This window comes from Leuciscus leuciscus (assembly GCF_965113295.1).
Source record: "Leuciscus leuciscus genome assembly, chromosome: 21".
NCBI classification, from domain to species: domain Eukaryota; kingdom Metazoa; phylum Chordata; class Actinopteri; order Cypriniformes; family Leuciscidae; genus Leuciscus; species Leuciscus leuciscus.
Genome location: NC_138745.1, coordinates 32,439,524 through 32,455,709, shown reverse-complemented (window position 1 = coordinate 32,455,709; position 16,186 = coordinate 32,439,524). Strand labels below are relative to the sequence as shown.

General features: G+C 37.4%; 2 protein-coding genes across 3 annotated transcripts in view; one reads left to right on the top strand and one right to left on the bottom strand.

The window, feature by feature from the left end:
- dpysl4 (dihydropyrimidinase like 4) overlaps positions 1 to 11,195 on the top strand; it is a 16,208-nt gene extending 5,013 nt beyond the window's left edge. For both annotated transcript variants that reach the window (XM_082151910.1, XM_082151911.1), the window contains exons 2-14: positions 148 to 236; positions 369 to 553; positions 1,859 to 2,023; positions 2,172 to 2,233; positions 2,486 to 2,566; positions 3,075 to 3,143; positions 3,811 to 3,931; positions 4,038 to 4,194; positions 6,654 to 6,795; positions 7,076 to 7,246; positions 7,465 to 7,644; positions 7,774 to 7,945; positions 8,945 to 11,195. In XM_082151910.1, coding sequence (XP_082008036.1) covers positions 148 to 236; positions 369 to 553; positions 1,859 to 2,023; positions 2,172 to 2,233; positions 2,486 to 2,566; positions 3,075 to 3,143; positions 3,811 to 3,931; positions 4,038 to 4,194; positions 6,654 to 6,795; positions 7,076 to 7,246; positions 7,465 to 7,644; positions 7,774 to 7,945; positions 8,945 to 9,036 — 1,686 coding nt within the window. In that variant the 3' untranslated portion in view covers positions 9,037 to 11,195. The remainder of the gene's footprint in view (positions 1 to 147; positions 237 to 368; positions 554 to 1,858; positions 2,024 to 2,171; positions 2,234 to 2,485; positions 2,567 to 3,074; positions 3,144 to 3,810; positions 3,932 to 4,037; positions 4,195 to 6,653; positions 6,796 to 7,075; positions 7,247 to 7,464; positions 7,645 to 7,773; positions 7,946 to 8,944) is intronic.
- Positions 11,196 to 11,318: 123 nt separating this feature from the next.
- LOC309485204 (E3 ubiquitin-protein ligase TRIM39) lies at positions 11,319 to 16,040 on the bottom strand. The gene is made up of 6 exons (XM_082151967.1): positions 15,461 to 16,040; positions 14,374 to 14,469; positions 13,885 to 14,115; positions 13,708 to 13,730; positions 13,325 to 13,443; positions 11,319 to 12,117 (listed from the first exon to the last, which is right to left on the bottom strand). Exons 1-6 carry the CDS (start codon positions 15,872 to 15,874, stop codon positions 11,582 to 11,584), a joined length of 1,419 nt encoding a protein of 472 aa, XP_082008093.1. The 5' UTR covers positions 15,875 to 16,040; the 3' UTR covers positions 11,319 to 11,581.
- Between the last annotated feature and the right edge of the window lie 146 nt (positions 16,041 to 16,186).

Below are 16,186 nucleotides of genomic sequence, written 5' to 3'. Positions count from 1 at the left end.
TATGTCCATATGCGAAATAGTTTTAGTCTCAATTATTCTATGCATGGAAGGGTGAGTAAATATCAGAATGTACATTTGTAATGGAAAGTTCACTTTAAAGTTACATCACAACATGCGGCACTAAATGCAGTCTTCTTTTTTCCACAGGGTGACAAACTCATCATTAAAGGTGGAAAAATCGTAAATGATGACCAGTCATTTTATGCCGACATTTACATTGAAGATGGAACCATTAAGTAAGATTTCATCATTTTTAAAATCTACATATATGTTGCATACATAAAGTTGATTGCAATGCTATATATTTCAAATTTAATTTAGCATATCCTTTATTGCATATCCTTATTTTGCATTACTCTGACTGGTAGGCAGATTGGCGAGAACCTCATCGTACCTACTGGTGTGAAGACAGTGGACGCCTATGGGCACATCGTGATCCCAGGAGGCATCGATGTGAACACATGTCTACAGGCCTCTCACCTGGGCATGACCCCGGCGGACGACTTCTATCATGGCACCAGTGCTGCTCTGGCTGGAGGAACCACCATGATCAGTATGTCATCACATCAACATCTCATATGAAGAGAGCAGAAGACTTTCAGTAGTTAACAGATCATTAAACTCAGAGTGGAAATCTAGTGGAAACAGTAAGCCATTACTGTGGACCGAAAGAAGGGTCTCTGGTAAAAAAGAGAAAAGTGTGTGTGTGTCGTATAGTATTAGGGCATAAGAGCTTGTCGAGACACATAAAATCAGTAGAATTGGGGTCACAGCGCTGTCACTGTCTGTTCTCTTCTCTTCTGCTCAACTTTCCTTAGATACGCCACTGTACTGTTATGAAGTCATTTAGGACAGAGTAACGTCTCCTTTACGGCATTTGCATTGTTCATTTGAATTGTATTTAAAGGGATAATTCACCCCAAAATATAAATTCTGTCTTCACTCGCCCTCATGTCGTTCTTTGGAACCTAAATGAAGATATTTTTATTGAAAGAAATAGTGATTTCTGTCCCTCCATTCCAGTCTATTCACCCAAAACTCTGATGCTTCAAAACGTCCATTAATATCTTAAAATAAATTAATACAAACAATCCATGAAGTTACTCAATTATAAGCAGCTCATAAAATTAGCATACATAATTGTATAAGAATTCGAAAAAAATAGCATCTCAGACTGCTGTCATTGCTTAAAATATTAAATCAACTACCCATTTATGACCACAAGCATTTAAAGGGGTCACGACACTTTTTTATTTATTTTTAATTAAAGTCATATGTTTTACATATAGTCATATGTAAATATATTTCCCAGTGTGATGTCACAAATCCCACAATATCCAAACGAGCCGTTTTATATGGAGCTTGATTAAATAAATGCTTTGTTTATAATGAGGAGGACATTTTAAGCTATGAAACTTTCAGGATGCTTTAATGGTACAAAGACCTCTTATATGTCAGAAGATCAAGGCAAATCTGATTTCTCATGTCATGACCCCTTTGAAGTCATCAGCGGAAGTTGTGATTGTCTTTTCTTCCCTATTGTGACACATATCCGACTTCTAGAACAAGTAAAAATGTAAGGCGGGACTTGATTTTGTCCATCGGGAGTTGATTGGTTAGATGTCGCTGCAAGAGGGAATGGGGAAGTAATTTTGGTTAAAGATTGCGAGGACACATAAAAAAAGGTGTGCATTAATAAATAATTTATAATAAATATAAAAAATGCAATATTCCATAAAAAAAACAAGAACCGTCCATGTTGATTTCATGGTGACTTTAACACAGGAGTCTATTTCTTAGCATATTAATCATGTGTTTTTCATCAGTCTCCTCTGCTCGTCTTTCTCACTTCCTTTAGTTGACCATGTTTTGCCTGAACCGGGTTCTAGTTTACTGGCAGCATATGACCAGTGGAGGGATACGGCAGACAAGAGGTCGTGCTGTGATTACTCTCTGCACATCGACATCCCTCGCTGGCATGATGGGCTGTTTGAGGAGCTGGAGTCTCTGGTCAAAGATAAAGGTGATGTGAGGTTTCAGGTGTGACTTTGATATTTTTGCTTTCTGAATTATTAGGTTTATTTTTTTAAACGCACATAAAAACACATTTTGCATTCAGCTCTAGAAAGATATATTACATTATAATAACACAATTCTGTTTTTCTTTTTAGGGGTCAACTCATTTCTCATCTTCATGGCTTATAAGGACAAGTACCAGAGCTCTGATACACAGGTTTGTTGGCCATGTGATTCTGCATTTATTGTACAATATTAAATCGTAAAACAGTCAAAGAACAACATTTAGTAGAAGTAGAAATCCTTTGTAGCATTATAATTTACTTTGTAGCATTTACTGTCACTTTTAGATCAATTCAGTGCTGAATAAAAGTATTAAATTCTTTAAAAAAAACTTACTGACCCAAACTTTTGAACAGCAATGTATGTTTATAGATCCTATTTCCAAGAGCAAACTCTGTGTCTGTAGATCTATGAGATGTTTAGCGCCATGAGAGAACTGGGAGCCATTGCACAGGTTCATGCTGAAAACGGTGACATCATTGATGAGGTAACTGTGATTTGTTACCATTAAAGGGATAGTTCACCCAAAAAATGAAAATTCTCATCATTCTCATAATTTACTCTCATCATTTACTCATTCATACAAGTTGTTCCAAACCTGTATGAATTTATTTCTTCTGTTGAACACAAAAGAAGATATTTTGAAGAATGTCAGTAACCAAACAGTTGATGGACCCCATTGACTTCCATAGTATTTTTTTTTATTTTTTTTTGCATACTGTACTATGGATGTCAATGGGGTCCATCAACTGTTTGGTTACTGACATTCTTCAAAATATCTTCTTTTGTGTTCAGCAGAAGAAAGAAATTCATACCAGTTTGGAACAACTTGAGGATGAATAAATTCATTTTTGGGTGAACTATCCCTTTAATCTAAATGTCTTTAATTGCTTATGCATTTCAATAATGTCTTAAAAAAATATACAAGTTTCTTTCCATCCAACTGTCTTTTTCTCCATACTTGGATCCATTGTTGGATTTGTTTGTAATCTCAGGAACAGAAGAAGCTTTTGGATCTGGGAATCACTGGTCCAGAGGGACACGTACTGAGCCACCCCGAGGAGGTTAGTCTTACCATGAAATCATAATTGACCATTCTTGTTGTTGTTTTTTTGGAATATTGCAGTATTTATTATAACCACAACCATCCAATAATTTCCCGATGGACAAAATCAAGTCCCACCCTAAATTAGTTTTTTTTCAAGAAGCTGTTTCACTCGGATATACTCGGATAAGCCATTTGTATTATTAAAAGTCAGTGTACCATCAGAATGATTTTGAAGCTATATTTCAAGTAAAAAAAAAACTTAAAAAAAACGTATATACAGACACGGAAGTTGCGATAGTCTTTTCCTCCCTTTTGTGGGATATATATTTGAATGAAAATACTTAGGGCGGGACTTGATTTGGTCCATGGGGAATTGATTGGATGGTTAGATCATTGTTGTTTGTTATTGGTGGATCTCATGTGAGTGACAGGTTGCCCCGCCCTCGTGCCAGTAAACACGTCATCCCAGAAGACAAGTGATGTCACTGCAAGAGAGAGGAGAAGTTATTTTGATTAAAGATTATGAGGTCACATGGGGGGAAAAAAGTGCACAGATAGATACTGCAATATTCCTTTTTTTTTATTTTTTTTTTTTTAAATTGCTAGTTTGTATTCCATGGTGTCTTTAAAATCCAAATCTGTTCTAGCACTGGTTTACACTGGTTTTGTGTTTTTTTCTCCAGGTGGAGACTGAGGCTGTGTATCGAGCCATCACCATTGCTAAACAAGCCAACTGCCCTCTCTACATCACCAAGGTGATGAGCAAACCTGCTGCTGATGTCATCGCCAAGGCCAGGAAAAAGGGTACGAGTGTTGATAGAGCTGCTCTAAAACACTGCAACACAAACACAAAGAAAACCATGAGAAGAGGCAGTAAATATGTGTGTCATGTGCTCTGATTCATTTTCAGGCATGGTCATCTATGGGGAACCAATAGCAGCCAGCCTGGGCACAGACGGATCGCACTACTGGAGCAAACACTGGGCCGAAGCCGCTGCGTTTGTCATGTCTCCTCCTCTCAGCCCAGACACCAGCACTCCAGATTACCTCAGCTCACTGCTGTCCTGGTGAGCAGCAAACATCCATCCATCTCTATCTATCTATCTATCTATCTATCTATCTATCTATCTATCTATCTATCTATCTATCTATCTATCTATCTATCTATCTATCTATCCATCCATCCATCCATATCTATCCGTCTGTTTATCTATCCATCTGTCCATCTATCTATCTATCTATCTATCTATCTATCTATCTATCTATCTATCTATCTATCTATCTATCTATCTATCCATCCATCCATATCTATCCATCTGTTTATCTATCCATCTGTCCATCTATCTATCTATCTATCTATCTATCTATCTATCTATCTATCTATCTATCTATCTATCTATCTATCTATCTATCAGTGATGCGCGGGTCAATGTATAAACAACCCGGACCCGACCGACGTTTTCAACTAACCCGCCCGCAACTCGGACCGCAAAAAAAAAAGAAAGAAAATATTGTACCCGACCCGCTTCCTGACCCGCATTTTTTAAAAGTAGGCTAGTAAATGCATAGCAAGAAATACACATGACAAAGCCAGCACTTTGGTCATTATCTTTCATTATTTCGGCAACTTTGCTCTTTCTGTTTGTGTATTTGCGGAGCTTCCACTCCCCAGTCTTCACCTTTTCTCTTGCCGCCTCCATCTCTACCTGCAGACTGAGCTCGTGCGTCATCTTCGCGCCAGTTATTCAGCCAATAAAGTGTAGGCCTATGTATTTCATAGAAAATTGCATGTGAGCGGAGTGGAGCGGGAGCAAGCGGGCGGATCTTGGACAGAACGCAGAGCGGCATTTTTAAAAAGATGGAGCGTCGCCCTATTTCCCGCTCCAATTTCGCTCCGCGCACACCAAGATTCTGAAGCATGCTCAGTCAAGCCTGACTCAGGCTACTGTTGATGACTGCAAGATGGATTCTATTTTCAGTCAAAACTCGGCTCAATAATGGAGTTCAAAAAGTAGGCTACTTCAAAAAGGAAAATAAGAAGTCATACAGGTGTAAAACTAACTATTATGTGGTAGAAGAAAACGACATCGTTTCAGTCAGTAGGCCTAAAGATTAATTTTGGAATCTAAAAAGACACATCTCTCGAAAACATGCAGTGTGATATGTGAACACGCTGGGAAGAAAGCAAAAGGTTAGCAAATTGAATACGGTAACTTAAAGTGTAGCCTAAATTAAATACAGCGTAAAATGCAAACGATTGATACAAGCCCATTTAAATTTTAATCCTGCGCGCTGCGCACAAGTTTATTCGTTTAATTTTACAGGACTTTGTGTAGGCTATATTCCTTCTTACATAGGCCTAATTTGTCATTTGAAATAAAACATTTCTATTTGAAAAATGTTGTTGTTGCTCATTAGTTCTTTAGGAGGTAAGGCTGTGGTCTAAGCTACAGTGATATAGGCTACATGTAGATTTTTTTTCCCCTTTTTGGAGCGAGCGGGGGGCGATTTGAGTGGAGCGCGGATCAAACTGCGTTGAGCGCTGATCGAGCGATAATGAGCGGAGCGGCCTGATGTAGCTTTGAGCGGGGGAGCGGAGGGGTGGACAGTTCCGTGAGCGATGAGCGAAGATTCTCACCGCTCCACTCCGCTTATGCTCTCTATACTACTACATAAATTACAAAGGTTTAATTGGCATCTTTATTTCAAACGACCCGACCGACCGCGACCCGAATATCATTAAAAATATTTTTGGATGACTCGTAACCGCGGGTAACCGCGGGTGACCGCAGGCACCCGCTCATTTCGGATCAACCCGCGCATCACTGCTATCTATCTATCTATCTATCTATCTATCTATCTATCTATCTATCTATCTATCTATCTATCTATCTATCTATCCATCCATCCATCCATATCTATCCGTCTGTTTATCTATCCATCTGTCCATCTATCTATCTATCTATCTATCTATCTATCTATCTATCTATCTATCTATCTATCTATCTATCTATCTATCTATCTATCTATCTATCTATGTCTGTCTATCTATCTATCTATCTATCTGTCTATCTATCTATCTATCTATATATATATATATATCTATCTATCTATCTATCTATGTCTATCTATCTATCTATCTATCTATCTATCTATGTCTGTCTATCTATCTATCTATCTATCTATCTATCTATCTATGTCTATCTATCTATCTATATATATATATATATCTATCTATCTATCTATGTCTATCTATCTATCTATCTATGTCTATCTATCTATCTATCTATCTATCTATCTATCTATCTATCTATCTATCTATCTATCTATCTATCTATCTATCTATCTATCTATCTATCTATCTATCTATCTATCTATCTATCTATCTCCCTCAGTGTGTGCATCCATCCATCCATATCTGTCTGTCCATCCATCCATGTCTGCCTATCAACTGTATCCAGTACTTTGAAGTTATTTTTTTAAATGTCAATTGAAATTCCTCCACTTTCATGTTTGATGTTTTCAGTGGGGATCTTCAGGTAACAGGCAGTGCTCACTGCACCTTCACTACGGCACAGAAAGCTGTAGGAAAAGACAACTTCACCCTCATCCCAGAGGGGACTAATGGCATTGAGGAGCGGATGAGCATCGTCTGGGATAAAGCTGTGGTAGGTCTTCCTGATGTTTTTGATAAATAAAAAAACAATACATTTAAAATGTTGAAAAAAAAATGATATACTCCAACACTGCAAACGACTGCTTTAAAGTTTACATTCTTTGTAAAGAGCCATTCTGTGATATTTAAATCCTCTATTGGTCATATGTCATGATGAATTCACAGGTCAAACGTGAACTTTAGTACACAATAAAAGACTTGTATGTGCTTGCATTTGTATGTATGTGACCGCTCTCTTATTTGCAGTTTTGTCTGATGTTTTTGTCGCATAGGCCACAGGTAAAATGGACGAGAATGATTTTGTTGCAGTAACAAGCACAAACGCTGCAAAAATCTTCAACCTGTATCCTCGGAAAGGCCGGATCGCTGTTGGATCTGACGCCGACATTGTAATCTGGAACACCAAGGAGGCGAAAATCTTCTCTGCCAAATCTCACAACCTGGTATGAGAATTTCTCAGTGGCGATAACCAGTTAACAGTTATTTTTATGAATCCAACATCATTATACTTATTCAACTATTGATTTAGAGTGGGAATTGTTCTACACTAGAATTCTTTCTGAACTGAACAGAATTCTGTTCAATCTTTGTAACGTTCTATTGGAATTTTGTGGATGTGAAATATAAACTCCTCTGCCCTTATTCTATGTGTGCGCCACAGACAGTGGAAATGAACATCTTTGAGGGAATGGAGTGCCGAGGCTTTCCTGTATTGGTCATCAGTCAGGGCAGGATCGTTCTGGAAGACGGGAAACTCAATGTGACAGAGGGTTCCGGCCGCTTCATCCCTAGAAAAGGCTATCCCGACTATGTCTACAAGAGAATCAAGGCCCGGGGCAGGGTAAGAATGTTTGTGTGTGATCACTCATTCCAGGGGTCAAATAACAGATCTAACACCCTCACAGGCTTTTAAAGGTTAAAAAGACTCAACTTTTGTATTCTGAAGGGTCACAAATCTTTTTTCTTGCAGATGGCTGATGCCCGTGGTGTTCCTAGAGGAAACTATGATGGCCCCGTCCATGATGTCATAAGTATGACCAAATCTGTACCTCCCACTCCCACCTCTAGGGGGCCGTCATGTCCAGGAAAGAACCCACTGGGACCGTGCAGAGACTTGCACCAATCTGGGTTCACTTTATCCGGTAAGCACCTTTGCTATTGGTTTCTTGCTCCGTCTTATACTGTATTTACTGTAGTGACAGGGTTCAAAGAAAACAAGGTTCTGAAAGTAATTTCCTCCACAGAGGATACATTTAATATTTGTACTAATCATTTATTCCCTCTTTAAATTCCATTTTTATTGTCTAAACTACATATATAGTATTATATTAACTAATTATTTATACTACTATTTGAAGGTCATATATACAGTACCATTCAATAGTTTTGGTTCTAAATTTTTTTTTTATAAATTAATACTTCTATTTAGAAAAAAAATTATGCATTAAATTAATTAAGAGTGAAATTGAAGATCTCATTACCAGGATAAATTGCATTATAAAAAGTATAGAAAATATAGAAAACAGTTATTTGAAATGAATATATTTTTCAAATAATTGCAGCCTTGGCGAGCATAAAATATTTCTTTAAAAATAATGATAATAATAATTTTCTTATGATCTCAACATATAAACTTTTTTTCATTTAAATTGATTTCTGAGATCATGAAAAAAAAGTGTAATAAAAAAGGCTTTTAAAAATAACAAAATACTTCTCAGCACCAAGGCACTTAAAACAAATTGTGTTTTTTATGATAATCAGTAGATTTATATTGATTACATCACTCAAAATGCTTCATGAGTTGTTCATCCCCTCATAAAAGGTGTTAAGTTCACATTCCTTGTAATTTTGCATTGCATTGTAATGCATTGTAATATATAATAATGATTTATCTTGGACCTTGGTTTGATTCATGGCTTTAAAGATTTTATTGTTTTTTTTATGAAAAAAAAAAAAAAAAAAAAAAAAAACTTCCAGAACAAACACTGCTGAAAACCCACATGTATAATCTGTGAGTCTCTGTGACCTAAATGAAGTGACGTTCTTTTATTACAGTCAACTTCTATTACATACAGCTGCATTGTATCCAAACTAAAAAAAACAATGAGTTTCAACCTTTTTCTTTTTTCTTTTCCTCAAAGGCACTCAAAAGGATGACCACATCCCCCGGCGTACGGCACAGAGGATCGTAGCGCCTCCTGGAGGCCGTTCCAATATCACATCCCTCTCTTGAACTTCATCCACCAGGGGATCCAACAGCAACAGTTCAGCTCCTTCAGCTTCCAGTTTTATATTACCCGTATCATGCAAATATTTAACCCAATAAATCCACACACACTCACCCAATAGGCTATGCAGCGACTCAATATAGCTTTCCATGAATTCATATTCACTATGTAATCTGCCTCCTCCTCTGGTCAGACTCACTCATAATAATGTAGCATGCTCCTCGATCAGAGTCACCCCAGAATCCATTCTGCTTTAGCGTAGCGATAGCATTGATGGCGTAAAGACGGCTAGTGATTGTTGTGTGTTTGTGAACCACTGAATGGATCTCATTCTAGTGCTGCCTTTAAACCAGTGCTTTCCTCCCGCGACGAGACGTTTAAACGGCAAGAGTGTTTTCTGCACCAGTATAGCGTGACGAAAATGACATGCTTCACCTTTAAGAGGCTGTGCTCTGTCAGTGTGCTTTAAAGAAAAACGAGGGTCTTAGTGATAAGATATTAAAAAAGAAACCGTTACCGTTAGGTTTGTCAATGTTGTATCTAAGAAGAAAGCAAAAAAAATGGGCTGTAGACTTTTACGTCTAAATGCATTCACGATTTACAGTTAGTTTTGAGAAGTAAGATGTCATCGAGCTGAGACTCATCACAGATGCAGCGATCAATGCATTTTTTGTATGTTTCTAAGATAACGTTTGGTGCTCTCCATCTATAGATCAAACACATGCCAATGTGTTACTGTGAGGAACAGTCACTTTTTGAATCCAGAAGAAAGTTTTTAATTCTTTTGAGTTTTATATTCCTGTAATGCAACAGTCTTTTGTAGTCTTAACCAGTATTTGCTGGAATCCTCCATGTTAGATGTACTGTAATTTTCGTGTGATATTTCCGAGTTGAAGGTGAAGGTCAGTGAAGCTGAGAGAAAGCGATCAGTGGATTGTCTTTTCTACCTTCTTGTTCATTCTGTAAATATGTATTTTTTTGTTGGTTTTTCAGTTTTGTGCATGGTTTGCATGTCCTCAATAAAACAATGGCTAAAGAAAATTGCATTTTCTGATAATTTCACAACAGTGCTTCTGTCATTTTGTTTAAATGGACAGTTTTTTTCATTATGGACATTTTCCAGGTTTGGTAAATTTAATTCCATGTTTATAGAATTATATTAAGGGCAGAAATAAGACAAATAAGAAATAAACACTTTTATTCAGCAAGCAAAGATTCATTCAATTGATCAAAAGTGGCAGTAATGATATTCATAATGTTAATATTTATAAATTATTTGCCATCCCAAAAATACATATTTTTAAATATAATAAAATAGAAAGCAATTATTTTTCAATTGTAATAATATTTCACAGTATTTTTATTTTATTTTTTACTGTTTTCCATGGTAAACTTCTATAAAAAAAATATATGGTCGTCTTGGTCGACCATAGCAAATATAATTTGTTACCATTATTTATACAGAAAACAAAAATAAAAATCTTTATTTTAAAAACGGTTGCATTTCCATAACGTTCCAAAAGAATAAGAAAAATAGGCTACAGAGATTGATTACCGCACTAAGAACAGAGAAAGGTCAAATTCACTCTAATTTTCACTTTCAAAAAAAAAAGAAAGAAAGGTAGACGAGACCATTTATACAAGAGTAAAGCAACAATCTCGAATTCCATGGTTGACTTCCTCTTACACAGGATCACATTTCAGACTGAATAATGAGGCTTAAAACATCTGATCACAGTCTCAAATGTTAGATTACATTCAGCTTGTGTACACACACTAGTAATGCATAAACAAAGGTACTCTATGTGACTTTTGTCATCAGCTATAATAATAAAGTTTGCAAAGTCATGATCACCAAAGGTTACAGAGGCTCGTGTGTGCTGAAGCTCAGGCCAGGGGATCGAGTGTCTGCTTTCTCCAGAAACACGTGTCATCCGCTGGGGTTGATGAAGCAGGACAGGTGGAGATGTCATCAGAGCTTTATTAAGAGCGCTGTTCACCCACTTTACCACAAAGACACATCAACAACAAGCATTGATGCTCAAACGCCATGTTGTATTGTCAGCTGCATCAACTGGAACAGTTTTCTCAAACATTGTATCAATTAGTAATTTATCAGATATAGTACCATTCAAAAGGTTGGGGTCAGTGCAATTATTGTTTTTTTTTTAAAGAAATGAATACTTTTATTTAGCAAAGAATCATGGATTCCTCATAAAAAAGAAGCAGTATAACTGTTTTCAACATTAATAATAATAATAAATGTTTCTTGAGCAGCAAATCAACATATTAGAACGATTTCTGAAGGACACTGAAGACTGGAGTAATGATGCTGAAAATTCAGCTTTGCGTCACATGAATAAATTGCATTTTAAAATATATTGAAATAGAAAACAGTTATTTCAAATTGTAAAAATATTTCACAATATTGCTGTTTTTGCTGTATTTTGGATCAAATAAATGCAGCCTTGGTGAGCATAAGATACTTCTATAAAAAACGGTAGTGTATATATATATATTGTCCTTTGAGCTCATGCTGAGTGTCTTGAGTTATTCCGTGTACACGGACACCTTCTCTGCTAAAATATGCAGTGGACGTCTTTTACACGTATTGGAGAAATACGGGAACATCTTTTCCGTAAACTTGTGCTTGTACTTGTACAGCAGCGAGTTGTCACTGGCATCTGAGAACATCACTCTGCCACCCTCCCAGTCGAGCTGGACTCGTATCTTCTGAGGTTTCTTCTTGAGCGTCAGAGGAGTGTTGGTGGCCGTCCGCGCGCGATACTCTCCTCCGTACAGGCAGATGATCCACATGCCACGGTCAGGGCTCGGGGGAAACCACTCTTTCCTCTGCACGCTCTCTTTCACCACTCCCAGTGCCCATTCGCTGCTGTCCCCCACCTCCACGTCCCAGCTGTGGCGACCAGAGCTGAAGCCCTCAGAGCCCAGAACACACTCGTAGAAGCAGAAGCGCTCGGGGTTGTCCGGGACCTGTTGGTCTTCTTCGCTGTAGCGGATGGTGGTCAGGTCGTCTGACAGAATGACGCAGACGTCTGCGGTGTTGGGGTCAAGAATCACGGGAGCTGAAGGTTTGAGATGTATTCAGAGTTTAGTCGTGATTAAACTAGATAAAATGTCATTTCTATGTTAGTTTCTGAGTTTGTGAAATAAGCAGTGCTGGTTAAAACATTAAATCTCAGTTCAATTTTTTTTAAGGGAGACATTTATATTAAATCAGATTTACTCACTCTTTACCCCTTTCTTGTAGTTCAGTAACCAAGTTGATATGCTTGTAATATTTAACCAAAGAAATTTGACTTTTATTTTATTTTGTTTCATATAAATTTACCTGCCCCTAAAGAGTAAGACTGTTCTGGTGACTACTTGTATTTTATCTTATAAATTGCAGATGTATCAACCCTAAAGAGTGAGTAAAGGCTTAAATCTGATGACTTCATTTAGTTCTGTAACAGAAAGATCTACAAATTTAACTAGTTTTTTTTTTTTTACTTTATTACTGTATTTTATATAAGAAATTTCAAATTTACCCACCCCTATAGAGTGAGTAAAGATATAAGCAAGTCTGATGACTTCTTGTAGTTCTGTAACCAAGTTGATTTGCTTAAAAATCTAAATATTTAACCAAAGAAATTTGACTTTTTATTTTATATTGTATCATAAATTACAAATTTACCTGCCCCTAAAGAGTGAGTAAAGATTTAAACAAGTCTGATGACTTCTTGTAGTTCTGTAACAGAAATATCTAAACATTTAACCAAAGAAATTTGACTTTGAGTTTATTATTTGTATTTTATATAATAAATTACAGATTTACCAACCCCTAAAGAGCGATTAAAGATTTAAACAAGTCTGATGACTTCTTGTAGTTCTGTAACAGGAAGATCAGAGTTTTCCAAAAATTTTTGAAAATGAGTTTATATATGCTTGTAATATCTAAATAGAAACTTAGAAACTTGACTTTTGAGTTTTTTATTTATTTAATTTTTAATTAAAATATTATAATTTTTTTAATCAATTACAGATTACCCCACCCCTAAACGGTGCGTAAATACCAAACAAACTGGGATTGTTCTTGTTACATGTCACTCTGACAGTCTCTCTCTCTGTCCGATCTGTGCAGGTCTGTGAGACTAGGGGTATAGAAATAATTTTAACCTGTTTTTAATCATTCCTATGCCTTTATTGCTATATGCTAATTGCTATATCAAGGCTTTCTGAGCAGACTTTCCATGTGGTTAATTGTGCGAGATGTGGTCTGTTTGCTCTTACTGTATGTGACCTCGTTCTGCATCTTCTCCCACACTCTGAACGTGAGTGAGCCGATGTGTTTGGCCACATCAATTAAAGTTCCTGAGACTTCCCCTGGATCCTGCACAGTGCAGTCCATCCTGTGACAGAGAGACAGAGAAGCTTCATCAAAGTAACTGTGAGGTTCACCTGAAATTGACAATGAGCCTCATTCAACAAACTCAAATTAATATTTAATGTTGATTTGCTTGTATTTAGTAAGCAGTCTTGTAACAAGCAGGCCGCTAAACTGATCACCCTGTCTGGGCTTATTTTGCAATATTGATGAGCTGAAGAACTGTAAAATCACCCTTAATTTACACTGTGTAACACAAATATAGAAATATATACTTCCATACAATTACCGTTCTGATGTCTTCTTGTAGTTCTGTAACAGAAAGATCAGAGTTTTCAGAAAATGTGCTGCTCTAGTTAATGCATGCAATTTCTACATTTTTTAACAAAAGGAATAGTACGTTTCTTAATCAAATCTTTAATCAAAACTATTAAAAAAAGAAAATATTCTTGATATTTTTCCCTACCTTCAAGAATGCCACATCATCAGCGCTCATGGCCTCTTCTGATGAACTAATGGCTTCTCTCAATGTCATTATCTCGTCTGTTAGTCTGTCCATCTTGTCCTTCATCTTCTGGCTCTTCTGCTCCTCTTCCTCACTCAGAGCTCTCAGCATGGAGATCTCCTCGTCTTGCAGGAACTGATGAAGCTTCTCAAAGTTCTCCTTTATCAGACGCACTGTGTTTTGCGCCTGTCTCTGTGCGGAGGGTGGAGAGACTTTTAGAAAATATTGTCGTTTGTATTTACTGAGGTTTGTGCAAAATGTGTGCAAATTTAGTCAGTGAGTGATTAAATAACTCATCACTGTAGTAAATATATCTGTGGTACAGATCTCGCCATGCTTATGTTCTCTTTCCCCCAGTGGAACTGGAGTTCTACCTCTGTTAAAACATTCATAAGCCCCCAAACAGCCGCAGTATCCTGTTAAACTTGGCTTGCATTGATTATTTGTTACCCTGATGTGTTCTGAAGTTTCCTGGCAGGTTTGCTTGGCTGTGTTTAATGTCTCCAGTTTCTCCTGAAGAGGTCTAAGAGCTGCTCTCAACTCCCTCTGTGAAGAAAGTGAATTACTGTAAGTTCTTGCAGTTCATCTGACACTGTTTTACATGCAAAATGAACACGCATTTTGATATAACAGAAGAACTACAATGATGAATTTAGAATTCTAAAAAAGTTCTAAGGCATTCTTCTAGCAGTGTATTATCTAGTCCTCATTGCCAGGGTTAAATAATATGTGACCCTGGATCACAAAACCAGTCACAAGTCGCACGGGTATATTTGTGAAAATAGCCAACAATACATTGCATGGGTCAAAATTATCGGATAATATTAGGATAATAAGTAATGATTATGTTCCATGAAGATATTTTGTAAATTTCCTACCGTAAATATATAAAACATTTAACTTTAAAAAGTGATTTTTTCAATGTTTAGATTTTTTTTGCACCCTCAGATTCCAGATGTTCAAACAGCTGTATCTCAGCCAAATATTGTCCTATCCTAACAAACCATACATCAATGGAAATCTTATTTATTTATTTTAAAAAAGAATAAAAAAAGACCTATGTGACTGGTTTTGTGGTCCAGGGTCACAGGAAATGACATGTATGCCTACATAAAATTGAATATAATAAAAAGAAACACTTATTTTACACAATATTCACTTAAAATTCACTACAAAATTATAAAAATGTTTAATATAAAAATATTTATCTTAGTTTCAACATATGTATAACATTAACAAGGCTGTCATAAAATATTGAACACAACTGGACATGGTACAATCATTTGAGATTACATTGAACTGCATGCTTGAAACCTCAAAATGGCAAAATATCAGCTGCTTATATATCAGGTCTATATCATTACTAAAGACATTCATGGTTACTAGCCGAAAGAAACTCAAAATGGCCAAATATCGGCCAATTATAGGTCAATCACTTCTAGAAATCATGCAAAGCGCCTTGATAATTCCTCCAAGAATCATATCAACTTATACCAGCTCAAATGATAAAGCATGTATTTATGCACTCGTTTCTCACCTTACACTCCTGTGTGGCCTCTTCAATGGAGCTGCACTTGTGATCTTCATGCTCCTCGTCCTGACACTGATCACAGATCAGTTCCTCGTCCTCTACACAGTACTGAGTCAGCCTGTCTCTGTGATGTCGGCACAAATCTCCATCCTCTGCCGTCTCCGTGCCCTCCATGGCGTTCCCCACCCGGCGCGGCTGCCCCTCGAACAGCGAGTCGATTAACCCCTTCAGCACAGTGTCCAACAGCTCACGACCGTAGCACTCCGTACAGCCCGCCTGGTCCTGCCCGAGCTCCTGCTGGCACAGCTGAAGGCAAGCCTGGCACAGACGGTGTCCGCAGGGCAGCAGGAGAGACTCTTCACGCTGGCAGGCTGGGCACGAGGAGCCGCTGGAGGGTGAAGACGGCTGATCGTCTGACATTCTGATAGTTTTCTGGATGTTGTTGTCTTCTAAATGTCCTTTCTCTGTCTCAGTGTCTGGTCTGCAGCTCTCTGGAAGTTACACAATCACTGCTGTGCTCTGGGTATCAAAGGAAATCCCCGTTTGGATAGTCGGTGGGCTATTTATAAGAGGGTTATTTTGATGCATGCTCTCTTAGCTGTTTATATGTAATCGTGTCTGTGTGGAGAGTTTCGCTTAGAGCAGATCATTGGGCAAGGGTCTGTTGCTGAGTCACTAGTGTGTGTGTGAGTGTGAGTGTGAGTGTGTGTGTGTGTGTGTGTGTGTGTGTGT